General features: G+C 56.7%; 7 protein-coding genes across 7 annotated transcripts; 4 read left to right on the top strand and 3 right to left on the bottom strand.

The window, feature by feature from the left end:
• Positions 1-1,564: 1,564 nt before the first annotated feature.
• W97_07908 (uncharacterized protein) lies at positions 1,565-4,743 on the bottom strand (the record flags this gene model as incomplete). The annotated part of the gene is made up of 6 exons (XM_007785777.1): positions 1,565-2,555; positions 2,609-3,614; positions 3,670-3,981; positions 4,063-4,325; positions 4,383-4,598; positions 4,652-4,743. 6 exons carry the CDS (start codon positions 4,741-4,743, stop codon positions 1,565-1,567), a joined length of 2,880 nt encoding a protein of 959 aa, XP_007783967.1.
• Positions 4,744-6,464: 1,721 nt separating this feature from the next.
• On the top strand, positions 6,465-7,406 carry W97_07907 (uncharacterized protein; the record flags this gene model as incomplete). Its single annotated transcript, XM_007785776.1, has 1 exon — positions 6,465-7,406. One exon carries the CDS (start codon positions 6,465-6,467, stop codon positions 7,404-7,406), a length of 942 nt encoding a protein of 313 aa, XP_007783966.1.
• A 434-nt stretch (positions 7,407-7,840) lies between these two features.
• W97_07906 (sulfite reductase (NADPH) flavoprotein alpha-component) lies at positions 7,841-11,098 on the bottom strand (the record flags this gene model as incomplete). Its single annotated transcript, XM_007785775.1, has 1 exon — positions 7,841-11,098. The coding sequence occupies one exon, from the start codon at positions 11,096-11,098 to the stop codon at positions 7,841-7,843; it is 3,258 nt and encodes a 1,085-aa protein (XP_007783965.1).
• A 1,561-nt stretch (positions 11,099-12,659) lies between these two features.
• Positions 12,660-15,920, top strand: W97_07905 (uncharacterized protein; the record flags this gene model as incomplete). Its single annotated transcript, XM_007785774.1, has 5 exons — positions 12,660-12,893; positions 12,954-15,550; positions 15,689-15,744; positions 15,796-15,851; positions 15,903-15,920. 5 exons carry the CDS (start codon positions 12,660-12,662, stop codon positions 15,918-15,920), a joined length of 2,961 nt encoding a protein of 986 aa, XP_007783964.1.
• A 1,302-nt stretch (positions 15,921-17,222) lies between these two features.
• Positions 17,223-19,539, top strand: W97_07904 (uncharacterized protein; the record flags this gene model as incomplete). The annotated part of the gene is made up of 4 exons (XM_007785773.1): positions 17,223-18,017; positions 18,302-18,314; positions 18,372-18,547; positions 18,601-19,539. 4 exons carry the CDS (start codon positions 17,223-17,225, stop codon positions 19,537-19,539), a joined length of 1,923 nt encoding a protein of 640 aa, XP_007783963.1.
• A 762-nt stretch (positions 19,540-20,301) lies between these two features.
• Positions 20,302-22,300, bottom strand: W97_07903 (uncharacterized protein; the record flags this gene model as incomplete). The annotated part of the gene is made up of 6 exons (XM_007785772.1): positions 20,302-20,618; positions 20,669-20,882; positions 20,932-20,988; positions 21,038-21,256; positions 21,303-21,592; positions 21,646-22,300. 6 exons carry the CDS (start codon positions 22,298-22,300, stop codon positions 20,302-20,304), a joined length of 1,752 nt encoding a protein of 583 aa, XP_007783962.1.
• Positions 22,301-22,738: 438 nt separating this feature from the next.
• On the top strand, positions 22,739-23,556 carry W97_07902 (uncharacterized protein; the record flags this gene model as incomplete). Its single annotated transcript, XM_007785771.1, has 2 exons — positions 22,739-23,015; positions 23,069-23,556. 2 exons carry the CDS (start codon positions 22,739-22,741, stop codon positions 23,554-23,556), a joined length of 765 nt encoding a protein of 254 aa, XP_007783961.1.
• Between the last annotated feature and the right edge of the window lie 237 nt (positions 23,557-23,793).

Below are 23,793 nucleotides of genomic sequence, written 5' to 3'. Positions count from 1 at the left end.
CGAGCCGCGAGACCGCACTGGCTTCGACAGACAGGAAACCTTTGAATGTCAGCTGCTGCTTCGTCACCACATTCTGCGTTCTCCTGTTTGATCGGGGAATGTGGCGGCGCGCCAAGGCCGTGCCGCTATGGGAAACCGTGGAGACCCCGGACAGACCCCGAACCCCGGATCGAGGAAAAGGGCGAGGAATCTCCGATCTTTCGGCTTTTGCGATTCGGGAATTAAGGGCTGTGCTGGTTTCGGCTCGGTGACCGACGCTTTTGGATAGGGCGTCGAGATCTTGGTTTCGCTGGTTTCGTGATCCAGTCTTGCTTTCCATGTCGTCGTTGCGTCGGTGGCTTGCGGGGGTTTGAAAGATCGCTTCTGACTTGGCCACGTGATGTAGGTACACGTGATAGGACGAGGATGTCTAGGAAGGGTAAGCCGATTCTCGTCTCCCTTTGCGGATTCATCTTGAAGAATGCTGCAACGTCAATGCGGTTTGCTGACGGACCCGTCCACAGATCCTCGGAAGTACAAGATGAAGCTCGGACCGAAGCCGAAGACTTGAGGGTACAGAGCCCATGCCGATCGCTTATAGCTAACAGGGGAAGATGGCGACAAGTACGTGGTGGAGAGGCGCGAGATGATGCATTGTATTTTGCTTGGGGATATGCTTGATGAGCAAAGAACGAGCGGGTGCTTGGTGGTAACTGGACTGGTGTCTCTGCTCGAGAAGGCTTGGTCATCTTGGAGGCATTCGCACCGCGCCTGAGAGGAGGAGACCAGGCTGCTTTGAAGCTGATGTAGATACTCGCTAGCGGCCAGTCACGATTCACTTACGAGTATGCTCATGCTGTGTCTTGTTTCAGGAGTTCTTCTGCACTCGTCCAGCTCCGTCGACTGCAGTCGTAGGGCGAACGTCTTGATGAAGTGCAAAATCTAACCATCCAATCCTTACACGCTGTCTCTTGCAAAGCACCTCGACAGCCTGACCACCCATTTTCTATCAGAGAATCCAAGACGAACCATGTCTTCCTCATGTCGAATCCTTTACCCACTTTCTACTCCACCTTCAGAGCTACACGCCGTCGTCTCTATTACGATCCCAGACCGGCTTAGTAGGAGATGTGAGAAGTCATACAGCAATGTGAGGGCTACTACGAATGCCTGCGCAGACATCTACGTGGCGGCATGTATGTCCGGCTAGCCGAGAAGTGCTACTTGCCCGAAAGAGAACACTATATCTCGATCCAGGTCGCGGCTTGGAGGAAGCTGGCAACTCATGTAGCTAGCATCAAGGGGCGCAAAGGAGTCCACGGGCGGATACAACTCGGGTATTTTCTTTATCGAATCCCTTGGAACGGTCCCAAATCTTGAGAGATCCTCCCGGACCTGCGACTAACACGAAGGAGCAAACTTGGAATCTAACGCCAACTGGTAACACACCCAGCAACCAGTTTGCACCATGGTCGAACGCCCGCTGTAGCACCCTCCAATGTCCCCCATAGTTCCCCAACCGAAAACGCCGTGCCCATGTCCCACCCCATCGCCTCTACCCCTCCCCTCAATGCGCCTACCAGACCTATCCACCCGCCGCAGCCACCGCCCTAGTCAAACTAGCAATATACTCCCTCAAGCTAAGATTGTACGCCATGACGTAGTACAGCTGTTCCTTGACCGGCGCAAACACGCTGCGGACCCAGCTCTCGTCGCCGCCGCTCGCGGCATCCATCTTCCCAAACCCACGCGCGAGGTTGCGCAGCACGAGCACGCTTGCGAGCGGCAGGCCCGCCGCGTCGTTGCGCTCGTCCGTCGCTGTGTTCAGGAAGTACTTGTGCGCCGCCTTGGCGCTCGCTGCGCCGCCGGGCGTCGGGGTCGACGAGTGGTCGGTGTCGGTGTCAGGCGGCGGCGCGCGGTTGTGCCTAGACCTGTGCGCGCTCTGCGGCGAGTCGTCGGGCAGGTGGGTTTTGATGTGCTTGGCCACGACGTGCGGATTGCTCTCTCCGTTCGTGGCCGCGAAGTGGCGGCAGCCGCCCCACTTGCAGTCGTACCTGCGCTCGGGAAGCGGCTTGATGTCCGGCTTGACATCCACCATGGGGTCGCTCGTCGAGCGGACGATCTCGAGGTCGAATTTGCCGGTCGCGGCGTCGTGGGGCAGACCCAGGTGCGAGCTCAGGACGTGCTCCCACATCTGTGCCGGCTTGAAGGCGTACTCGTTGCACGGCTGGAGCTTCGGGCGCGGCGGCTGGTTCGGGAGTTGCGGCGGCAGCGTCGTGGAGGGTGGGGCGGGGATCAGCCACTGGCACGGCATGTAGGGCCGGCCGCGGAGGTCGACGGGGACGGCGCGCGGGCGCAGGCCCTTGATGGTGTATTTGGCGATGGGGCCTTGTTGGACGACTTGGGCGATGGCGCCGGGGAAGGTGTTGGAGACGTTGGTGATGAAGTCTTTGGCTTGGGAGAGGGCGGGGCGGCCGGGCTGTTGCGACGCGGCTTGGAAGGATTGGTTGTAGGCGGTCCACAAAGCGATTTGGGTTATCTCGCCTGCGGGGTCTTCTTCGAAACATGTTTTGAGCCTTGGAGGAGTCAGACATGTAATGCGATAGAGATTATTTTGCGATTGACTTACCACTGGGAGCTTCGCTCGGGCTCCTCGATCACAGCTAGTTGCTCGACTATCGTGGAAGCAAGACGAGGCGGCGTGTCCGGAGGCGGTCCATTCTTGGCAAGAGTACGTGTCCGTTCCCGTCGCTCATCAAAATGTGCATGGTAAAGCAAGAGACGAGCAAGTTGGTTGACCAGACTTTGGCTGTTGACATTGCGCGCCAGGATCTCCACATTGTCGAGAGTGGCTGTGAACTGGTACAGGAAGTCCAGGCAGGCGAGCCGGAGCTCTTCGTCTTCGATCAGCAGCCAGTCGCAGATGCGTTGCAATATTGCGACCGGAACATCGCTCAGTCGGTTGTTGACTTCGGAGTTCATAGCGATTCGTCCAAGAGCTCTCAGTGATGTGATGATGGCGCCCCGATCAGCTGATTCGAGTTGTGCCAGTAGCGACTGATACAGTGGACTTTGACCACCCAGCACGTAGAACTTTGTTAGCTGTTCCGCGATCTCCAATGCGTAATGCTGCAGCTCAACGGTGCAAGAGACATGCGGCAAGTTCAGTGCGATGACGATGAAGTCTTTCACGAGCGGAAGACTCGCGACATACTCGGCGTTCTGATCGAGCATGACCATATTGCGGAGAATCAGACCTGCCTCGTTGATCGTAGCCAGAGCCTCAGAAAACTCCTCAGTCTGGATGTCATCCTCAGCGTCGAGAGGCGTCAATGCACCGATCTTCTGAAGCAAATCAGGCGTTCCGGTAAGGCCGTTGAGAGTATAAGGACCTGCAGTCGAGTCGGAATCTGCATAGGAAAGCTCCCACCTGACGTCATAGAACAAAGAGCTTACTTCCAAGACCTTAGATATCAAAGCTTCAGCGAGGCCTGGAAAACCGTCGAACCTGTACTTGTCGCCCCGTTCGTGTGATATTTTGACAAGATGGTGTAGTGCATATTTTTGCTCCTCGACGATGCCAGATTGAAGCGCCAATAAAGCTCGTATGTAAATGTTCGGACCAATAAAGCCGGCTGTCATCGTGAGTGTGTTAGAAGCGGCTATTGAATGATAGAACAGGTGACGTACTGCCAGGAAGCATCATGCCCTTGTGGTGCTGGACTCCCCTGGATGCTCTGTTTGCAGCGAGTTTCCTGGCCATATTGCGGAAGTAGTCTGGATTGTTGCCTGGTGTGACGACGGGCTTAACAGAGGAGGCGATTGGTTGGCTCGGCTCGTAGTTGGCGAGAGAAAACGAGGTGGCATAAGTGCCGTTCGTCTGTGCGCCGACAGTACTTGATCCTGGGGTTGGCGAGTTCAATCGGTTAGAGGATTGGCGTGTCTGTCTGGAGGAGACCTCAGGTTGGAAGAGGACGCGTTGTGGAGGCGCATGCCGGAGACCTAGCAGACACTGTAAGCTTACTGTGAGCCGAGGGAGGTAAACACGTGTAGTGTAGGCGCTCGTTCTGCGAGAACTCTCACCTCTAGTAACTCGCCCTCCTGTGCTTCCGGGTTCGTCGATGTCCATCTTCTCTTCCTTCGGTGTCTTCGCCGGTTCTCGATCAGGGCCTTCGCCGTCCTTGTCCTTGTCGCCATCATTCGCCGAGCTCTCTGCATCTCGGCCAACAGGTATGAGGAAGTTCTCGAGTGTTCGGTTCAGCAGGTCGCCGCCCTTAGCCGTGACATCTTCTAGGATCTCTTTGGGCGGCGGCTCCCTCTTGTGGACGTTGGTAATCTCATATGCGCTGGCGGACTTTGTCAGCATCCGTACCATTGTCTTACTGAACGGCATGGGACCATACGCGAGGTTTTTGTAATATGCTGTCTTCACGAGGAAGGCCAAGCCCGTGATATTGCTCACTCCAGGAAGGAATTCAGCAGCAAGCCTCCTCCAAGCTAACGGCTTTGCCTTGATATCTGACACCTTATCGTAGCCTCCTTCCTCACATACCCGCTTGTAGAGCCGAAAGAGGTCTAGGTGTCGCGGGCCGACTTTGGGTTCTCGGTCCAGGACGGTACTGCAGTATACTGTCAATCTCGGTGCGAGTGGTCCTCCGGATGCTGCACATACCCTCGTTTTTCATGGTATGCGGCCAAGTCTTCCATAAACTTGTCGTACTCGTCCGTGCGGTCAATCGAGGGCTCGCGCTGCCGAGGGGCCATGGTTTACGATGGCGTAGAGTTCGATGGTGGGTATCTAGGCACAGAGGTCAGCGCAAATCAGCGGTAAAGTCAGGTAGCTCTGCAACACATGGGAGCATGGAGCATCATCACATTACGCATACCGTCACCAGGTGGGCAGCTTTCACGGCAACAGTGCGCAGAAGTTAGCCAGAGTGGCAGATTCCTCGAAGTTTCCGGGCGCCGCAGCTGAAGTGTGGATAGTTCACTTCATGCTTGCAGCGAGAAGGTAGAGCTCGTGCGTTGACCGGCTTTGTTTTCCAGTCGCATTACAACATGCCTGTCGCGGTTTCGGCGAGCTTCACATCACTTTGCGCGCGCCGTGTAAAGTTTCGCGATCCTGCCTAACGGGGGTTAGCGTTTTCTGGACCCTTGTATCGAATCCCTTCTGGGCTGAACGCCGCATCTCACCCTCACCTGGCACGCCTGGCCACTCTCCGCCGCTGGTCTTCTTCACCAGCTCAAGGAGATATCTATCCACTGCAAACCCTGCAGCAGCGTCTTGAATCACTAACGACTCAGCACTAACTCAACATCTCCAGGCGAGACTCTGCGAAAACAAGCCCCGGAAGGGAACCTTTACCACAAGGCGCCCTTTACGAGATGATTAGTTTACCTTTACTCAAATTCTCATGGGCAACCGATGCCGCTACTGAGCAAAAGTTCTCATGGAAGCACACCACACAAGATCTCACTTTCGTTATTGACTCGTTCCAGCCTGGTGTACATCAACCAACTACTGCGGCGCCAACAGTGGTCAAGGTGACTCAAGGGACTAAAGTCTTGGTATATTTTGCTATGCGTGCCTGCCATGTCCCGTGCTTTTCCTCCAAGTCTGTGTTTGCGTGGACCATTGCATGTTCATTCTCTCTGATTTCTCCACCAGGAAACCCTTCAGCTGGAGGGAATCATTCAAGATGCCCAGAACATGGCTGCGGATGCTCGCAGATACTCCATTGAGTTGCGCCACGAGCAGCTCCCAATATCGGCTCTCAGGCGCTGTCCGTTGCTGGCCATCCGATACAGACTGCCCGACGGCAAGGTACCGTCTTCTCATCAGCACACCTTGATCGAACTAACTCAAAGCAACGTGGCAGATCAGGAGGCTGCAGGTCAAGTTCACTACCGACGAAGATTTTCATATGGTGCAAGGCTTCCTTGAGCGTCTCGGCTGTCCAATCTCTGACGTGCCTTCGGGGTCTGGCCGTCCGGCAAGCTCCACTTCAACGATAGCTGCCGGACCTTCATGCCCGCCAGCGTCGCTCTCGGCGTTGAGCAATCGCTCAGAGATTGAAAGACCAACTTACCCTGCTCAGCCCTGTCCCGTTACATCAACGACGGAGCGCCAGGTCAAACACAGCCATGACTCCTACAGACCGTCCACGGCCCATGGCCCTATCGCGATGCAGCAAAGCTACGTCTCTCAAGAAGAACCTCAAGCAGTGTATGGGTTCGGCCGTGAGAATCTGACAGATACACAGCGGTACGGAGAGCCTTATGCTGTACAAGGCCACCTGCAACGGTCTTACACACTACCATCTCAGCAATTTACGGAATCGCATCAGACTTTCCGACCCTCTTCTGCTGCGTCGGACTCCAGCCAGCGTAGCTTTCCTACAACCTCTATTCCCGGTCTCTATCCACCCTCGGTGTCTAGACGAAGTGCGCTCAGCAGGATCGACGAGGTGGAGAGTACTGAACATATGCTGCCGCCACGGTTAGTATTCTCGGATCCACCAACAGATCGAGCGCCATCCAACTCAGTGGGTCCGTTGTTCCAGCCTCGCGATGAAATGTTCGACCGAGATGCTGCCCACGACACATCTCAAACATTCTCCCGACGGCCCTCTACAGCACCAGTGACACAGCTCGACGACCCCCTCATCGACCTCATCCCACCACGACGGGAACTGCCCTTCCGCAGGACGTCCGGAGCGCAGAAATCAAGCGATGCTGGAAGTTCCAATGGACCAAGCTCAGCAGCCTTGCCGCCACTGCCCACCCCAAACTTCGTTGACAGTGCCGCAGCACCACCCAAACGGAACCCCTCAGCATCTCGCATCGCCAAGCCCCAACCGAAGCCCCCTGTCATCGTGGATGATTCAGCTAGGGACACTTCCGCGACACTACGCGCTTCAAGCCCCTTACCCACCTCCTCGAACAAGCAGGCGCGGCAAACCAGCCGCGACGACCCTCCCGACCCACCGCAAACCGCAGGCTCAAAGCGTCCGCTTAGCGCACTCGCCAGCAGCGAGTCCACCGCCCGTCACTACCGTTCCGCAGCATCCCATCCCCCGCCCACTCCCTCCTCCCTACGTCCGTCAACCGTCCCGTCCTCGCCGCCCCGCACCCTCCCGTCTTCCGACTACGCCACAGCACCAAGCAGCATGTCCGCCGCCCGAACCTCAGACCCCGCTACAGTCCCGCCCGCCGCTCGCGACTGCGTGCACAGAGTTGCCGCCTTGATCGCCGCCGCAGACCCAGCGGCGGAGCAGGAGAATTCGGAAGCCTATGCCGCAATGCCGGCGAACGAGCGGATGGCCGTGCTGGACGACTGGGTCGTGGAGCTGATTGGGGATGAGGGATTCTTGGCGCTTTGTCGGGATGTGGAGGGGTGTTGGAGGAGGATTGGGTTTGAGGTTTAGAGGAGCTGGGCGCTGCGCCAAGGGGGGGTTTTTTTTTGCTTCGATATACTCGTTGCCGTGTGGCTGAATGTGTATGGATGAGGGCGGCTTCATTGTGCGGTTGCTACTCCTGGGGGTTTTTGGCACCGTGGCTGAGGGGGTTTTTCGTACTACGTCTGGCTTTGCAACAATGGTTCGGCTTGATTCGAGACGCTGCTCTGGTGTCCTAGCTCGCAGTGTTGAGGACAATGGGCTGTGTGTTCGAAACGTGGTGATGGGTTGTGATGCACCAGGAAGACACAAAAGCAAACAACGGAATTGTTATTGCGTCGACCACGATGCTAACCATGCTTTTTCCAAGTGCACAAACACCGCGCTGGCTGAAAAAACCAAACCCTCTCGTCTATTCTAAACGCCAAACCACGTCACCAACCCCACACCGTCCGTCCACCCATCTAGTACACCTCAAGCACATACCTCCCCGCATCCTTCAACGTCTCAATCTCCCTCCGACTATCCACCTTCCTGCCCGCCACTCTCGCCTCCTCCTCCACCGCCTCCTGCAGCACCTGAGTAACATCCGGGACGGGCCACGTCGGCCCACACAGGTAAAAGCTGCCCTCACCCTGCAAGTACGCCTCCCTGATCTCCCCGAGACTCTGGCGCATGCGATCCTGGATATAGATCTTCTGCGGCTGATCTCTCGAGAACGCGCGGCCGAGCAAAGTGATGACGCCGGCGTCGCGGTACGCCTCCCACTCCTCGCCGTAGAGGTACTCTTCCCGCTGGTGCCGCGAGCCCATGTAGAGCAGGATGGAGCCGACGGCCTCGCCTTGCTGCTTCTGCAACGCGCGCTCTTGCACGAAGGCCCGGAAGGGCGCCAGGCCTGTCCCGAGACCTGCCATGATGATCGGCGCGGTGCTCTTCGCCGGCAGCTTCATCACGCTCGGCTTGACGCTCACCGTCACAGGCGCCCCAGGCACAAGGCCGTTGAGATACCGAGTCGCCTGCCCGAAGCGGTCGCGGCCCTTGGGGTCGACCCACCCGACGGTGACGATGAGCAGACTGACCGAGTTCGGCGTCACGCGCTGCGAGGACGCGATGCTGTATTCTCGCCTCTTCAGCGGCGCGACGATGCGCACAATGTCGTGGAACGAGGGGTGCGCCGAGGGGAACTCGAGGAGGATGTCCGCGTAGGTAATCGTGTCGACCTCTGCGCGGCGCTTGAACTCGGTCGCGCCGTCGGGCGTGCTTAGCGCCAGCAGATTCCGGCGCTCGTTCTCGTCGTCGGCGAACTCGGCGAGCGCCTCGTAGAAGCGCTTCGGCGGGCGCCCGAAAATATCCACGTTCTGGAGCAGCGACTGGTACACGGTGCGGTTCTCGAGCACATTGGGGTCTTCGCGCGACGGCACCTCGACCACTTCGGACGCGTTCAGCCCGTACCATTTTATGAATTCCTCGACTTCCACTTTGTCGTTCTCGGCGTGGATCCCCAGGGCTTCGCCGATGGCGTACGTGAGGCCGGAATCGCCAAGGTCGAACTCGATGTGGAAGATGTTGCGGTCGTAGGACAGGGGTGTCAGTCTGCGGCGTTCTTTGACGTGCACGACGAAGGTCTTGATGCCGAGGTCGGGGCGGAGGGCGTTGCGTGTGCCGTAGGCTTCTTTGAAGGCGAGGCCCTTGGCGGCTGTTACCCAGGTCTTGAGAAGCGTTGGCGGCTCGGGGTCGATCTTCTCGAATGCGGTGAAGCTGTTGACGTTAATATTTGTGGGCAGCGAGATGCTCTCTACTTCTGGCTCGATTATGGCCCAGGACTCGGGGACCTTGCCCTGGCGGAGTGTCTTCTCCAGCTCCTCGGCGAGGCTGTCGAGTAGCTGTTCACTGCCGTTAATCGCAGCTAGCTTCTGTACACTGGCGAAAAGTGCGTCATTACGTGCGGCTTTCAAGAAAGCCAGCTGGGCGAGGTAGGTCTCAAGGATGCTGTCCTCGGCTACCTTCTCCGATGCAGATGGGTCTAGGATGAAGAGCTGAACGTTTTTCGCAAATATGGCCTTGCGAACTCCGACAGTAAGCCTCTTCTCGAGATCCTCATCCTTGGCGCCTGGGAGCTTAACAACTAGTATTCCTCCATCCTTCAACCCGTTCAAAACGTCGAACTCTCCAAGGAGCTTCTCATCGCCCACGAATGCCGCGTCGGCAGTATCAATGAAGTAAGAGGCTTCGATAGACTTGCTAGAGCTTCTGATGTCGGTCCGGATGACACCACCCTGCACCAGGTTGTCGTGGCCAGTGCGGACCGAGATATAGTTTGGAGAATCTGCTGACAAAAACTGGCCAAGAACCAATGGGGCGCTTGCTGAGGCCGATTCGGCGATGTCCCAGAAGGTATACTGCTGAACAGAGCTGTCCAAAATGTCTAGATCCCCCAGGTCCTCGGAGCCGTTGATAGTCTCGCCAATGGAGGCAGACTTGTGGCCAATCTGGCGGAACACGCTGACAACCTTGGCGGGAGTCCACACTTGCTCTCGGGCATACTTGACATCATCCACGAAGGGAATGCCACTGAGCTGACGGGAGAAGCTGACAGCAGCCAGTACGTCGCTGAAGAGGCGAGAATGCTCAGAGGGATCGGACACGGCTACGGAATCCTTGACCTGACCGAGAACAGCAACGTGCTGGACGGATTTAGGCAGGACTTCAAGGAAGAGCTCCTCGACGAACGGGCGGTACACCCGAACGTTGATCACACCAACTTTCGAGCCTTCCTTGGCCATCGATTGCGCAACCTGGGCAGCGAGGGAGGCCTCCACGGTGCCGAACACCACCAGCACAGATTCAGGCGCAGGGTGTCCGTGATATTCGAAAAGCTTGTAGTCCGTTCCCAGCTCCTCGTTGAAAGCCTTGAGCAGGCGGACGACTCTGCCCTCGTTGTCAGAGTGCTTCTTCTCCGTTCCGGAAGTCTCTTTCGAGATGGCCTGGTACACCCGGAACAACCCAGCTTGATCTAGGGCGTCAACTCTTACAGTCTCTCTTCCGACAGTAAGTCCGTCGTATGTGTGAATTGTCGGCACAATGTTGGCGAGCAGAGTCGCGAAGAGGGACATGTGCTGTACCTCATAAGCCGACGCACTGGACACCAATCCCAAGCCGAGCTCGTCAGCAATGGTCAGGGCGGACACGTAGTCTGTGACCAAGCCGGAGGACGAGCCCGCCGCGTAGTCCACGGCGGCGACATGGGCGACCAGGGGGTTCGCCAGGGAGTAAAGCAGAGATAGCTGGTCAAGTGCTGGGCGCAATTGGTGCAGACTGGACGCAGATGCGACAAGCGCTTGCGGGATATGGCGCTTGCTGAGGTCGAAGTCATTGGAGAACATGTATCCTAGAGCAATCGAGCCCGCTCCTGTCCGCGTCTCGAGGGGAGAAACTCCGGTTGTATAGCCAAACGCATTCTTTTCGTCCTGCTCTTTCCATTGCTTTACGGCAAAATCTAGATCGAATGTTTCTGGCGAGTAGGCGAAGAGCTTGTCAGACAGTGTGTATGCGACCTGCTGGATCAGGGTCTGGGCGGTGAGGTAGGTAGGGCCGCCGATGGAGGACAACTCGAGGCTCTGGCCGAACGGTAGGCTTGAGGATGTCTGGATGAACTGCTTCATGGGCTTCTGGTCGTCTGCTGGCGCAGCAGAGCCCGCGGACTGTGTCTGCTGGAAATGCATGGTGATAGACACCGGCTGCTTGTGCAGTAAAAAGAAGCTCTACTTTGGGCAGACAAACAAAGGGGATCAACGGTATGTAACGGTATGTACACAGGAGCAAAACAAGCCCCAGACAGAGTGACTTGAGGAAGAGCAATCGCAGGAGAAAATAATCTCAGGACGTTTTGTCCACAGCACTGGCGCCGGAAAGAAATGCGACAGCTGGGCGAGCCAGACGCCACCGCTGAGCAAGCATCCGGGAGGGATTGGGCCCTCGACGGGCTCTTTTCACAGCTCCAAGGCTCCATGGTGGAAGAGCGCTGAACAGTTGAGGCGCTTTCCTCTGGACGGGCATGGTCGCATCGTCGCCTCGAGCACGCAATCGTCGAAGCAAATGCCGAACGCGCAGATCTCGGATCATCCTCACCACCGAGCATTCCCCCCTTGTTCAGAGTCACATGATTTTGCAACAGGGGTGGTGTCAACGTCCGCCAAGAATTGGGTTCGTCAAGGAAGTCCTCTCCCCAGTGATGCTACATTCTCCCCCTCGATCTCTACAAGGAACGATGCGCTGTAGGAGCTAGAGCCTTTGATATATGAATGAGGACTACCGCGCTTCTGTAGTGAGACATGCGTATTCCAGGAGAGGCCGTCGGCTTCAAGCCCTGTACTCGTATGTGATGAGAGCTCTAGCTCAGGAAGCCAGCGCCGCTTGTTCATCCACCCATATGTTGTCGCTTCACGAGTGATTCCAACTCTTCATCGTCATCGTAGAGCCTCCATTGTACTGTTACAGCCTGTTTGGGCTCGATGGATCCATCATCCATAGCCCTGCGAAGGGCTGTTGGTTATGGAAAAGGATGAGTAAACGGGGTCCAAAGATACACTTCTCAGGTTGGCGCTCGTACACAATGGGACATGTTTTCTTTGACAGTTTCCTTTCATCTTGTCAGCAATCAAGAAAGGACGATATGTGTCTCGAACAAAGTGAGCTTTACGGCCTTGGAAGTGTGGTCCTGGAGAATGCAACTCCTCCTCAAACATTACCTTGCCTTGCCGTTGCTGTATCTTTCTCCAGAGTGCCTTCTCGTATAATCTTTCAAAGTAACGTGATGATTCCTCTACGACTCCTGCTGTGAGCGATCCAAGACATATCCATCCCTGAATTGACTGGCTGGATGTGGCCTCACCAGAGGGATATGATCCAGATCAAAGTGCACGCGCAAGCTAGCTAGTCCATCGAGCAGTTCCCACGGTGATATCGGATGTGTGACCGTCAAGATGGCAGAATCGTGTGAACAGGACGATGCACGTCATTCACTCGTCTGTTATCACGAGCATGTGGGCTCATTTCCTTTTTTACTTCACTTCACCGTTGATGCGTCACATGCCCCGTGAATCGCACCGTTTGCTGTTGTTGTTGACTCTAGCGCGGTTTCCTTAAAGTCTCATTTCCTTCCTCCACTTCCTTTCTCGCAACAACCTCACTCGACTTCTGACTACATCAGCTACACAAAGCGATATATCACCAGTCGAGCAAGGCTTTTACACCAACACCAACACCAACACCATCACCATCACCATGTTCTTCTTTCTCGTCTCCTTCCTCCTCGCCTTCGCCGCCTACGGCACCCTCGCCGCCGCCGTCATCGACGCGCTGATGGGGATCTGCGACCTCCGCAAGGGGGTCGAGTTCTCCTGCCTGGCCGTCTGCGTCGGTCGGCTTCTTCTCTGGGCCTTCGGCATGGCGATGGACTGTCCGATGTTCTACGATGATATGAGCATCGCGACGATCTTCACCTCTCTGACCGTTGTGGTGGGCTTTTCTCCGCTGGAAGATCTTCCTTGATAGCGCTAACGATCTTTCCACTCTCAGTTCGTCGTCTTCTGCGTCCTCGTGTGGCGTTACTCGAGACGCCCAGTCACCGCGCTCGTCCTCCTCACCACCCGCCTCGTCACCCGGTCCCTCTCCCGCGACACGGCGCAGCGGCGCGACGACACCAACGGCCCCCCCATCGACAATCAGCACCGTGGTGAAGACGGCGAGTTGAAAGATCTGGAGCAACCAAAGGCACCAGCCAAGGTTGGAGCTGAGGCCGCGGTCAAGGTGGATCTTATCCGAAAAGTCACTCATGCCAAAGATGAAGGCCGCGTTCAGCGCCTGATTCTGCAGCAGCCAGGATTTGATCGTCCCACACCTACCCGTGTTGAGGAGCGCAGCTCGCTTGACTTCCTACATACTGTCGAAGGACGGTGGACTAGGGAGGCAATGCCGACTGAAAAAGCGACTCCCGCCTCTGATGCGCAGCAGGACCTGGAGGCAAGGCCAGCGCGTATTCAAGCTCAAGCTCATGGAACGGCAGCTGTTGTGGTCGCAGCTCAGCCGGGTCCAGTCCCTCATGCTGTCGAAGTGCAGACGACGGTGACAGAGCTCTCCCCACAGACTTCTTCTCCCGCGCTTCCTGCATACCTCCTGGCCTGTCCGAGTTCGTCTCGTAAGCCGCGGTCTCGTCCTGCAGCCGACTCCGTTCACGGAAGTCGTGTCTGCAAACCGCAACAGGCCAGCAGCACACGTCACTCTTGCGAACGTTGTGCATCTCACACAGAGGTTGCAGCTCCTCCAGCAGACCCGGTCGGCCCACCGATCATCCCTCTGGCACCTTCTCCAGCCGCCTTCGCTCTCGACGCGAACGGTGGCGATCCCATGGAGTTGGAACCGGATGCGGATCCAGAGGTGATGCCTGGCACCCCGATCATCCCCCTGGCGCCTCCTCCAGCCGCCTCCGCTCTCGACGCGGACGGTGGCGATCCCATGGAGTGGGAACCAGTTGTGGATCCAGAGGCGGTGCCTCTGATTGCATTCTCCCGTCTCAGTCTGGGCACACCCGGCCCACCAGCATCGAGGGGCATCATCCGAGCATCACGTCGTGATGGCCAAGCAGCAGCATTCTTCGCTGCTCTGGATGATGGCACCCCAGCGAGCTCGATGCGTTATGGGTACCGGGTCCCTGCAGCCGCCAGTCAAGTTCTCCCGGCTCCAGCAGCAGCACCATCATCATCATCAACCGCGCAGCTTCTTACGGCGCAAGCTCCGGTCCTTCCTCACCTCCCCCGAAAAGACGCCGTCCTTCCTCGACCACCCCCTCAGTCGCTGCCGCAGCCTCTGTTCCAAGCTGCCGACCAGTTACAGGGGTTCCAGCAGGCTGCTGTGCCTCCTCCAGCACCTGCACCAGCACCAGCACCTGCACCAGTCCAGCTCCCGGCCCCGGCTTCGCGCGAAGCAAAACGTCTCCGCCTTCGTCTCGCACGCTCTCGCTCCCTCATGCCTGCAAGACGTTTTGCTCCGTGCGTCGCCCGGCGATCTCAGCCGCCTCAAGCTCCGCTGGTCCAGCTCCCGCTTCCGCCCGCCCTCGCGCCTGACGTCCTCCCAGCTGTGCGCCCGGTACCTGCACCGGTGCTTCAAACCCAGCCTCCGGCACTTCTTTATGTGCCGCCGGCCCTTGCACCGGCGCCTGAGGTACCGCCAGCTGTCCCTCACCATGCGCCGCCAGCTCCTGCACCAGCGCCTCAAGTCTTCCCAGCTGTGCAGCATCAAGGCCCGCTGGCTCCTGCAGCGGCGCCTCCGGCCCAGGGCGGGCAGCCAATCTTCCTCCGCCGGCGTGCACCACAGGTGCTCCGAGATGTGCCTCGTCCCCGCATCTTGGTTCCTCCTCCGCAACGGCCGGTCCCTCAAGCCCAGCCGGCTGCGCCTCCTCAAGAGCCGCTGGCACCTGCAGCGGCTGCTCAAGGCCAGCCAGGCCAGCAGCATCATGGTCCGCCGGCTCCTGCAGCGGTACCTGGAGGACAACCAGCCGCGCCTCATCACGCTCCGCCGGCCCCTGCAGCGCCCTTTCAAGCACCACCAGCCGCACCACCAGCCGCGCCACCTCCACCTCAAGCGGCCCCTCCACCACCCGCTCAGCCAGCCCAGCCAGCCGCGCCTCCAGAGGAAGGATCCGAAGCCTGGGGTGAGCTCCAACAAAAGCTGTTCAGGGGGCAGGATTGGCGCAAAGCGAAGAACTACCTGGCACTCATGAAGTGGGCAGATCGGAAGGTGCATCTTCGTCACTGGGCCGAGAGGTCGACTATTCAGGTCAACAAAGTCCTCAAGCTCGCATACGAGACTGACACCACCATCATCCCGACGGAAGAGCAGCTGGAGGACATCTTCCGGGCCGGCAAGATGTGCGAGTTCCTCGCCGATTTCCTCAACTGGAGGGCTCGTGAGGACGGCTACGTGGCGGCGGAGAAACTACTCGAGTCCATGCCCGAGGAGGTGGACATCTTCATAGAGGAGTTCCTCGCCGACACCAACACGTATCTGGAGGCCCTTGGCAAGATCCTCCCAGCCAAGCAGTTCCTCATCTTAAAGTTCCGGGACGATACCACGAAGATGACCACCGCGTGGAAGAGGTACAATCCCTCACGCGCAGGGTAGACGGGTAACTAGAGGCTGCAAGGCACCACGGCGAGGATTGAGGGAGTTGAGGTTCATGGCGTTTGCAATCACCACCGCAGAATGTAAGCAATGCACCATGCTCACCTCCGCCATATGCTGACCAGTATGCACAGCCTTGCGGACGTCACTGAGAGCCTTTTGTTGTCTTCGAGGAACTCGCCCGCCGGATGTAAGTAGAGCAGCTGTCTCGTCATGACTACATGCTGACCAGCGTTCACAGTTTTGCGGACTGCACAAGTGGTTTTTCGGTGGCTTTGGGAGACACGTCCGCCGAACGTAAGTTGAGCACAAGTCTCACCCTTATCACGTGCTGACCAGTCTATACAGGTCCGCGGGCAGCGCTAGGAGTCTTTTGGGGTTTTTGGGATGGGGTGTCGGTTGAGTCTGGGGCTATTTCCCCTCAGGCTCTCGCAGGTTTTTTCATGTTTTTTTCCTGCCTCGATCTTCTGCTTCCTGTCCTCCATCTCTCCTCCTCGCTTTGTCTACCTCCACCTCTCCTCCTCCGTTCCTCTTCCTCATTTCCTCGTCCGTCTCTCGCACTCCAGCAGCCGTCTTCCCTCGCGTGTCGCGTTCTTGTTTCATACAGCATGCACTGCGGGAGCAGCGCCTCAACGTCCCGGCGTGCGATCACCAGGTGTACGCGGCCGCCGCTCTGCGTTGCATGCTGTTCCCCCTAGAGCCCTGCGAAGTAGCCCTCTGCGCCGGCGTCCGAGTACCAGGTGAGCATGGCGAAGCCGCAGTCCTTTGGGGGGCGCTTCTGGTGGCAGCTGAGCCTCTAAGCACCGGCGTCTTAGCACCAGGTTAGCGCGGTGAGGCTGTGCCAGTTAAGCTTGTTTGTGCTTTGGTGCTGCGTTCCACTTAATTTCCTGATGGCTGCTAGAGGACCGGGACGGCGGGAGTGGGCGTTGGGTTGAGCGTGAGTTGAGGGAGCGAGTGTGGCATTGCGTTCAAGATTTTATGGGAGAACGTTCGGAGTTGAACATACGGCTTTCCTGCTTTACTTTCTCGATGGGGCCGGGACGGCTGGGCTGTCTTTAGGTTTTTGTCGACGCAGGTCCTGGAGATACAAACACACAAACAATCAGACGCGGAAGCAGTTGATGGATCGATCATTTATTCTCTCAGCGCTTGATTGATGGTGATATGTTGAAGAACCCCCCTTCCAGCTGCTCCAACCCAGCAAACTTAACCTTAGCCATACACAGTTATCACGTTGCAGTAGGGAGCTTCAGGTTATACACAAGCGTCAGGAGTCACAGCCTCCTAATCTGTGATCTACGGATGCAGTTCAGTTACTCGAGTTAACTGAGAGGTGGAGGTTTGGAGAGAGCACGTGAGACGATGCCGAAAGCGGCAGCCGAGGAGCGTCTCGAAACCTCAGGCTCCCATTCGCTCTCCACTTCCAAGCTGCAAGTGCGGACATGATGGCCGGCAGAGTCGGCACTGGTGCGTTTTCCGGCTCAACAAACAACCGTGTAGATATCATTCGGTCATGTCCATATCTCTCTCGTCCGCTCTTTCGTCTGCTGGATATTCTTGCCTCTCGCGAGACATCAATCCTCTCTGGACAGCTCCAAGACATCGTCTTCAAGTATCTCATTTTCTGTTACTTTTTCTAGGTAGTGAGGTAGGCGTATACGATGTATAATGTCTCGCACTCAGCATGGCCTCCGTTCTCATTCCACAGCGAGCAGCAGCTCATCATCGAAAGACGGTCCGGGAGCCGATGACTACAAGGGCATAGAGCTTGATACTCTCACGCCCAGCAGCAGATCCTCCGAGGACAGCGTTATCGGAACACAGCTCAACGCGAACAGCGAAGCAGCCCACCTCCTCGCCAACCCACCGCCGGGGAGTGACTCGACACTCCTCCCCATCACCGCCCCAGAGCGCCCAGCAAAGGAACCACCAGTAACATGGCGCTCCCTCCCCCGCAAAGATCAGCTCATAATCCTCACCCTCGCCCGTCTCGCCGAGCCCCTAACCCAGACAAGCCTGCAGGCCTACATGTACTACCAGCTGCAATCCTTCGACCCGTCCCTCTCGTCTTCCACCATCTCCTCCCAAGCCGGCATACTGCAGGGCGCGTTCACCTTCGCGCAGTTCCTGACGGCGATTATGTGGGGCCGGATCGCGGACTCGGAGTGGGCGGGCCGGAAGACGGTGCTGCTGGTGGGATTGGTGGGCACGGCTGTTAGTGCTGTAGGATTTGGGTTTAGCAAGAGCTTTGGGGCGGCGGTCTTTTGGAGGAGTCTTGGGGGCGCGTTGAATGGGAATGTGGGGGTTATGAGGACGATGATTTCGGAGATTATTAGGGAGAAGAAGTATGTCGATGGCGAATCCTTGTTTGTAGTGGTTGTAGGTGTTGATAGTGGTCTTTGTAGGTATCAATCGAGGGCTTTTTTGCTGCTGCCTATGACGTTTAATATTGGTGTCATTATTGTGAGTCTCTATACTGCCTCCAATCCCGTTTTCCGATCCCTTCTTCATCTGCCCTGACTGCGACGACACCTCTGGTGAGATCCAGGGTTCGTTCCAGGGGCGAAGAGGACATCACAATCAGCTATGATTATATGGCCGCTGTTGAAATGAAAACCCATCAGCGTCGCTTTTACCTGTACATCCACATCTCCAGCACTTTTCTTGTCCGGTGAATGTTCTATCCTGGGGACTTTTGTTTACCGAGCTCCCTGACCTTTGGCAACTGACCTGAGTGACCTTACTAGGGGCCTATCATGGGTAAATAACTCCACTCTCAGCATCGCCTGCTTGATCAAGACTGATATCCTATCACAGGCGGTCTTCTAGCAGATCCGATCACTAGCTACCCCAGCATTTTCGGACCTGGCTCGCTGTTGGGAGGCAAAGACGGGATACATTGGATGACAAAATGGCCGTACGCCCTACCAAACCTCGCGAGTGCAGTATTCTTGACTGTATCGTCGTCGATGGTAATACTCGGTCTTGAAGAGGTATCACGCTGTGCAGTCCACCCCTTTCAAGCCGTACCACTGATCCCACTTAGACTCTCGACGCTCGTCGAGACAAGCCCGATTACGGCCTCAGGTTTGGCCGCTACTTGAGACGCCTGATCTCTCGCCACAGAAGCTCACATAGATATGCCGCTGTCCCAGAGGAAGAAGACACCACACTTTTGAATACGTCCACCGATGTCGAACTCCAAGCATCGAGCAGCACACCCCCCAAATCCCGCGGCCCCAAAGCGTCAGCCAAGGTCCCCCTCCGCCGCATCTTCACCCACAACGTCCTAACAACCCTCCTCTCGCACGGCCTCCTCGCAATGCACGTCGGCACCTTCAACAACCTCTGGTTCGTCTTCCTCAGTACGCCGCGCTTCGACGCCTCCCACCCCTCCCCACCATCCCGTACCACGCAATCCCTCCCCTTCGCCTTCACAGGCGGCCTCGCGCTCCCCCCACGTCAGATCGGCCTCGCCCTCGCGATCCTCGGCATCATCGGCATAACGTTGCAGCTTCTCCTGTATCCAGCCGTCTCCGCGCGGCTGAGCACGGTAACGACCTACCGCTTCTCGCTCTTGCTCTTCCCAATGGCGTACGCACTCGCCCCGCTGCTGGCTCTGATCCCCTCCTCCGCTCCGCCGCCGGCCCCCGCGTCCGGGCCGCCCATCTGGGCCTCCATAGCCGCTGTGCTGCTCTTCCAGACCGCCGCCCGCACCTTCGCTCTCCCCGCCACAACGGTTCTGGTCAACAACTGCTGTCCCGACCCGCGGGTGCTTGGGACCGTGCATGGGATTGCGCAGAGTGTTAGTAGCGGCACCAGGACGCTGGGGCCGGTGGTTTTTCTTGCGCTGTTTGGGCTTGGGATTAAGATCGGGCGGGTTTGGCTCGCGTGGTGGGCGTTGGCTGTGCTGGCCATCGTTGGCGCGGTTGCGGGAAGGTTCGTAAAGGAGGGAAGTGGGCGGGACGATGAAGGTAAGGGTTGAGAGATGGTGATGAGGGGGTGGTGAGAGAGGCCTACAGCCGTTGTGCGTGAAGTGGGGTGCCGGCCGGCGTGAATGCTGTGCTGCTTTGCGATACGCGGCATATGTACTGATGCCATTCAGTGGAAAGGGTATGTGCTGCTGGGTAGGTGGACACCTGTTGGAGGCGTGAACGGTGGGGAGATGCGGAATGAACGCGACGTAAGCTTCAGGGCCAACACTCGTGCGCCGTCGGGGTGGGAGGGACGTAAGTAGCACTTGAACTAGAAGCTGAGCGGGTACTTCGTACTTGTCTTAGAACCTCTTGCTCATAGCTGACGCGCAAATATCGATCCAAAGTAGTACTTCAGTAGATGGTTTAATGATTATCAGGGTTGGACGAGCCATTCCCAAGTTTCCTCAGTGACGGCCGAGCTCAGAAGCCACTGTCCCATAGCCCCTCCAAAGATATTGCAAGAAACGATATGCCAATGAACAAAGCAGCCACGGCCTGAACTCCCAGACTAGCCCATGCCATGAAACCTAACGCCGTAGATGTGGAAGTGCCAATAGCAATTCCATGGGTATCACGTTGAGCCAAATGAAAGCAACCGTGAGCCTCCGAGCGCCGGGAAAGTGAAAGGATGGATTCCGAATGTAGACCGAGACGCCGATGAGATAGGACTGCCCGTCCGCGTGTTGATGAGCGAAATCTCGAAAATGCAGCCACGCAGATGTTGTAGATGCGAAAAGATACAGTCGCCAACCATTTTCCATAAGGTCGTGTCAGACAGACCAGCGACTGAATGAGAACGTCGCTGGGTACGGTCGGGTCTCCTTATCTGGGCTTTTCGTCGTTTGTAGGGCCTCGATCATCGGAAGTGTCCCTTCTTCGGTCTCAATCAGGGCAGAGCGGTGGAGGTACCGACGGGCTGAAAGAACGAAGCCGACGGCAACGAACAGGAAAGCGGAGAGTCGAATCATGAGATATATCGGCGATTGTCCGAAGGACGAGAGGCTGGCTATGACGTGACGAACGCAATCGTGCGCTCCTTCGTAGACATAAAGCCATGAGAAAGTATTCAGAATGGCCCACATAAGTCCTATTTCAATGTCAGTGCTTCATGGTGTCTTGGGGCGATACAAGGCATACCAGCAACAACGACCAGGAGTCGGCCAAGCTCCTTGCTGACCATACTGATCACTAACGCCATCACGACAAGCCCAGCCCAGCTGCGGACAAGGTCGGCAAATCCTCCTGCTGTGGCGAGGGTCTGAAGCTTGGTAGTAGCATCCTCTATCGCGGACTTCTGAGTTTCGACGCTCTCCTTCATATCCCTCAGCTGTTCGCCAAGCCGTTGCTGGGTCTGCTGCCGCATCAGCTGGAGTCCACCAACGTGAAAGCTGTAACCATACCTCTAAATTCGCCTCTTGCTGTTCATGCGTCCTCTGGCTCGTCTCGTACAATCTCTCCTGTATCTCGTCAATGATGTCCACGTGATATTACGGTAGATGGTCATACCAGCTCGGCATTGACCAGACTTAAGTTCGCTGTCCAGCTGCCAATATCCAGCCCAGCGTTTTCTAGCTCACGACGTAGAGATAGAGCCCTCTCAAGGCTGGCCTCATGTCCACGCACTGCTACAGCTGCAATCTCGGTAGTTTTCTCGATGGCGTCGTTGTGCGTGGTCCGTATGTTTTCACGAGTCTGATCCAAGTCATCGCTTGCATGGTGGAGATTCTGAAAATTGTCAGTGTCTGTTATACACGCTCGGGAGTCCACAAACTTCTGTTAGTGCGTCGAGCTTTGATCGAGCCTCATTCGTAGTCTGAGACACATGCATGATGTCGTCCCAGAGCATCTTCAACCCCGTGCTCAGCTGATTCAGGATGCTGAAAGTTCTCCCAGTTGCCCGCTCCAACTCTTTCACATAGTCGGCTTGCATCCGCCGCACCTTGGCGGCAAATTCCTCTGCCTCCTGTAGTCGGCCATCAGTTTTGTCGAGAGAGGCTGAAAGAGCTGACGCTTGGTTTGCTGTGACTTCCGCCATGTTTCTATACATTACGAGCATTTCCTCTGACACGCAAGGTTAAATATATAGGGCAGTCACTGTAGGGGATCGCACATACCTCGTTCGATGGCGTGTCTGCTCGCCTGGCAGACGACAACTGCATTCTGCCTGGCGTTGCTGTAGCTTGTCCACCACTGCGCTCGCGATTCCAAACCACGTAAGCACTGGTCAAACTGCTGCGTAGTCAACCCAGGGTAGCACAGCTCATGCCCTTCAGACTTCTTTGGTCTGGCTCCGCCGAAGAAGCCGCCAATGCCAGACTTCTGGCAATGAGCATGAGAGGGGACCAAGCGGGCGCATTGAGGGGGGATGGCGGCATTTGCGCCCGTTAGTTCGCAGACGGCAAGCCTGGCCGCGAATTCAGACTTCACTTCCTCTAGCACAACTTCGATGTTCCCAGGTTTGTGGGTTTCTCCAGGAGATGTTTCGAGCGATTGGCACGATTTGATGAGGGAGTGAACGGCAAACCGGTTGCATGATGGCGATGATTCGTAGTTTTGAATAATTCTGAGGGCGGTTGAAAACTCCGGCTGATTGATCGATGCATGGTGGAGTTCGGATGCTAAGTCGATGCGTGATGGCGCATTCGTCGACTTCAGAAGGTCGTGCTTCACGCTGGGGTCGCGAAAAGCCGTGGTAGACTGGCCAATAGACAAGAGAAGCAGTACCACCATGGGTTGAACTGCGGCGTAGAGCTTCGTCTTAGATGCCATTATGATATGAGTTGACACGATTGAATGGAAAAGGAATGGAAGTTAGAGACAGGAATGAGTAAGCACAAGACCTATGGTCTTGCCGAGAAGATGCCCAGAGAAGAATATGGTTGAAGTCGAAATGAGAGCTGATTTCAAGCCTGATGCAGCTGATCAAGGGAACCCCCTCGTGTTGGTGATGCTATATAATCAGCGTTGGTATGAAGATTTGTTCATGAGTTACTCCGATCGTCTTGATCACCTCCTGGTAGCTGCTTGCGAGGTCATTTGCATCATTTGACCTGTGTGCTTACAGTGGTTGTCAAGTCGTTGCTAAGGGTGAGGTTCAGATGAAGTTCGCATCGCGAAGCCTTGGCGTCGTGACTAAGCGAGACTTCCGCGACTTCAACTGTCCGAGTAACGCATCAGGAACATGGACTTCACAGCAATTCTCATACAATGATCTGCACGGCTTCACGGCGCTGCTTGCAGAGTACTGCTGTGCCTCTATCTGTACCCTGTGCCACCATACCCGCATTCCTCCTACCCGCCTTCCAGCAACCACCCACCTCGCGCTCCTTCAGCTCCTCGCAACCATGTCGCTCCAAGATCGGCAAATCACCGCTCTCCATACCGCCAAACGTCACCTTCACGGTCACTGAGGCGCCTCGAACGAAGGGCGGCCGTATAAGCAGGACGCAGGGCATGTCCACAGCCCACATAATAGGGCCCCTAGGTAGGGCTTCTCCGTCTCCGCCTCCATATCGGATTACGCTGACACAACCTAAGGCGAAATGTCCATGCCCATTCCGCCTTTCATCGCCATACAAAGAGACACCCCTACCAGTGCTCCAACCCTCTCCGTCCTCGACGCCGAAGAGCGACACCAACGCGAAATGTGGGGCACCGTACGCGCCTATCTCGCAAATCACATCCTGGGCGTCAGCGAAGGCCACACAGCCATCCTGCGTCTCGTCGGTGTCGGGTACCGCGCGACAGTCGAGCCTACAGCCACGACCGTCAAGTCAGAATACCCGGGCCAGCAGTTTGTGAATCTGAAGGTGGGATACTCGCATCCAGTGGAGCTGGGAGTGCCGAAGGGGGTGAAGGCGAGCACGCCACAGCCGACTAGAATATTGTTGGAGGGAGTGGAGAAGGAGGTGGTAATGCAGTTTGCGGCAAAGATTAGGGCGTGGCGGAAGCCGGAACCATACAAGGGCAAGGGCATCTTTGTGAATGGAGAAAGTATCAAGCTTAAGAACAAGAAAATCAAGTAGTCGAGGTCACTGGGATGGTTGGGATGGTGGCGCGTACGTTTGTATCATACTGTACTCATTGCATATGGCCGGAGTTTGGTCAGGATCAAGAGCTTGGCGAGAGAAATGGCAGTCATCATTGTGCAGAGGCAGTAACGATTTCACACGCTGGCGGAACATAGTGGGTTTAGCACGCGTTTGTGAATCATCAATGGCACAGTGTAGAGATTGCGGTGTATAAACGCCTACGCAGAAGAG

The sequence above is a fragment of the Coniosporium apollinis genome (genome assembly GCF_000281105.1).
Source record: "Coniosporium apollinis CBS 100218 chromosome Unknown supercont1.46, whole genome shotgun sequence".
In the NCBI taxonomy this organism is placed as follows: Eukaryota; Fungi; Ascomycota; class Dothideomycetes; genus Coniosporium; species Coniosporium apollinis.
Note: the sequence above shows the minus strand (reverse complement) of the source record. Positions and strands in the feature narration are given on the sequence as shown.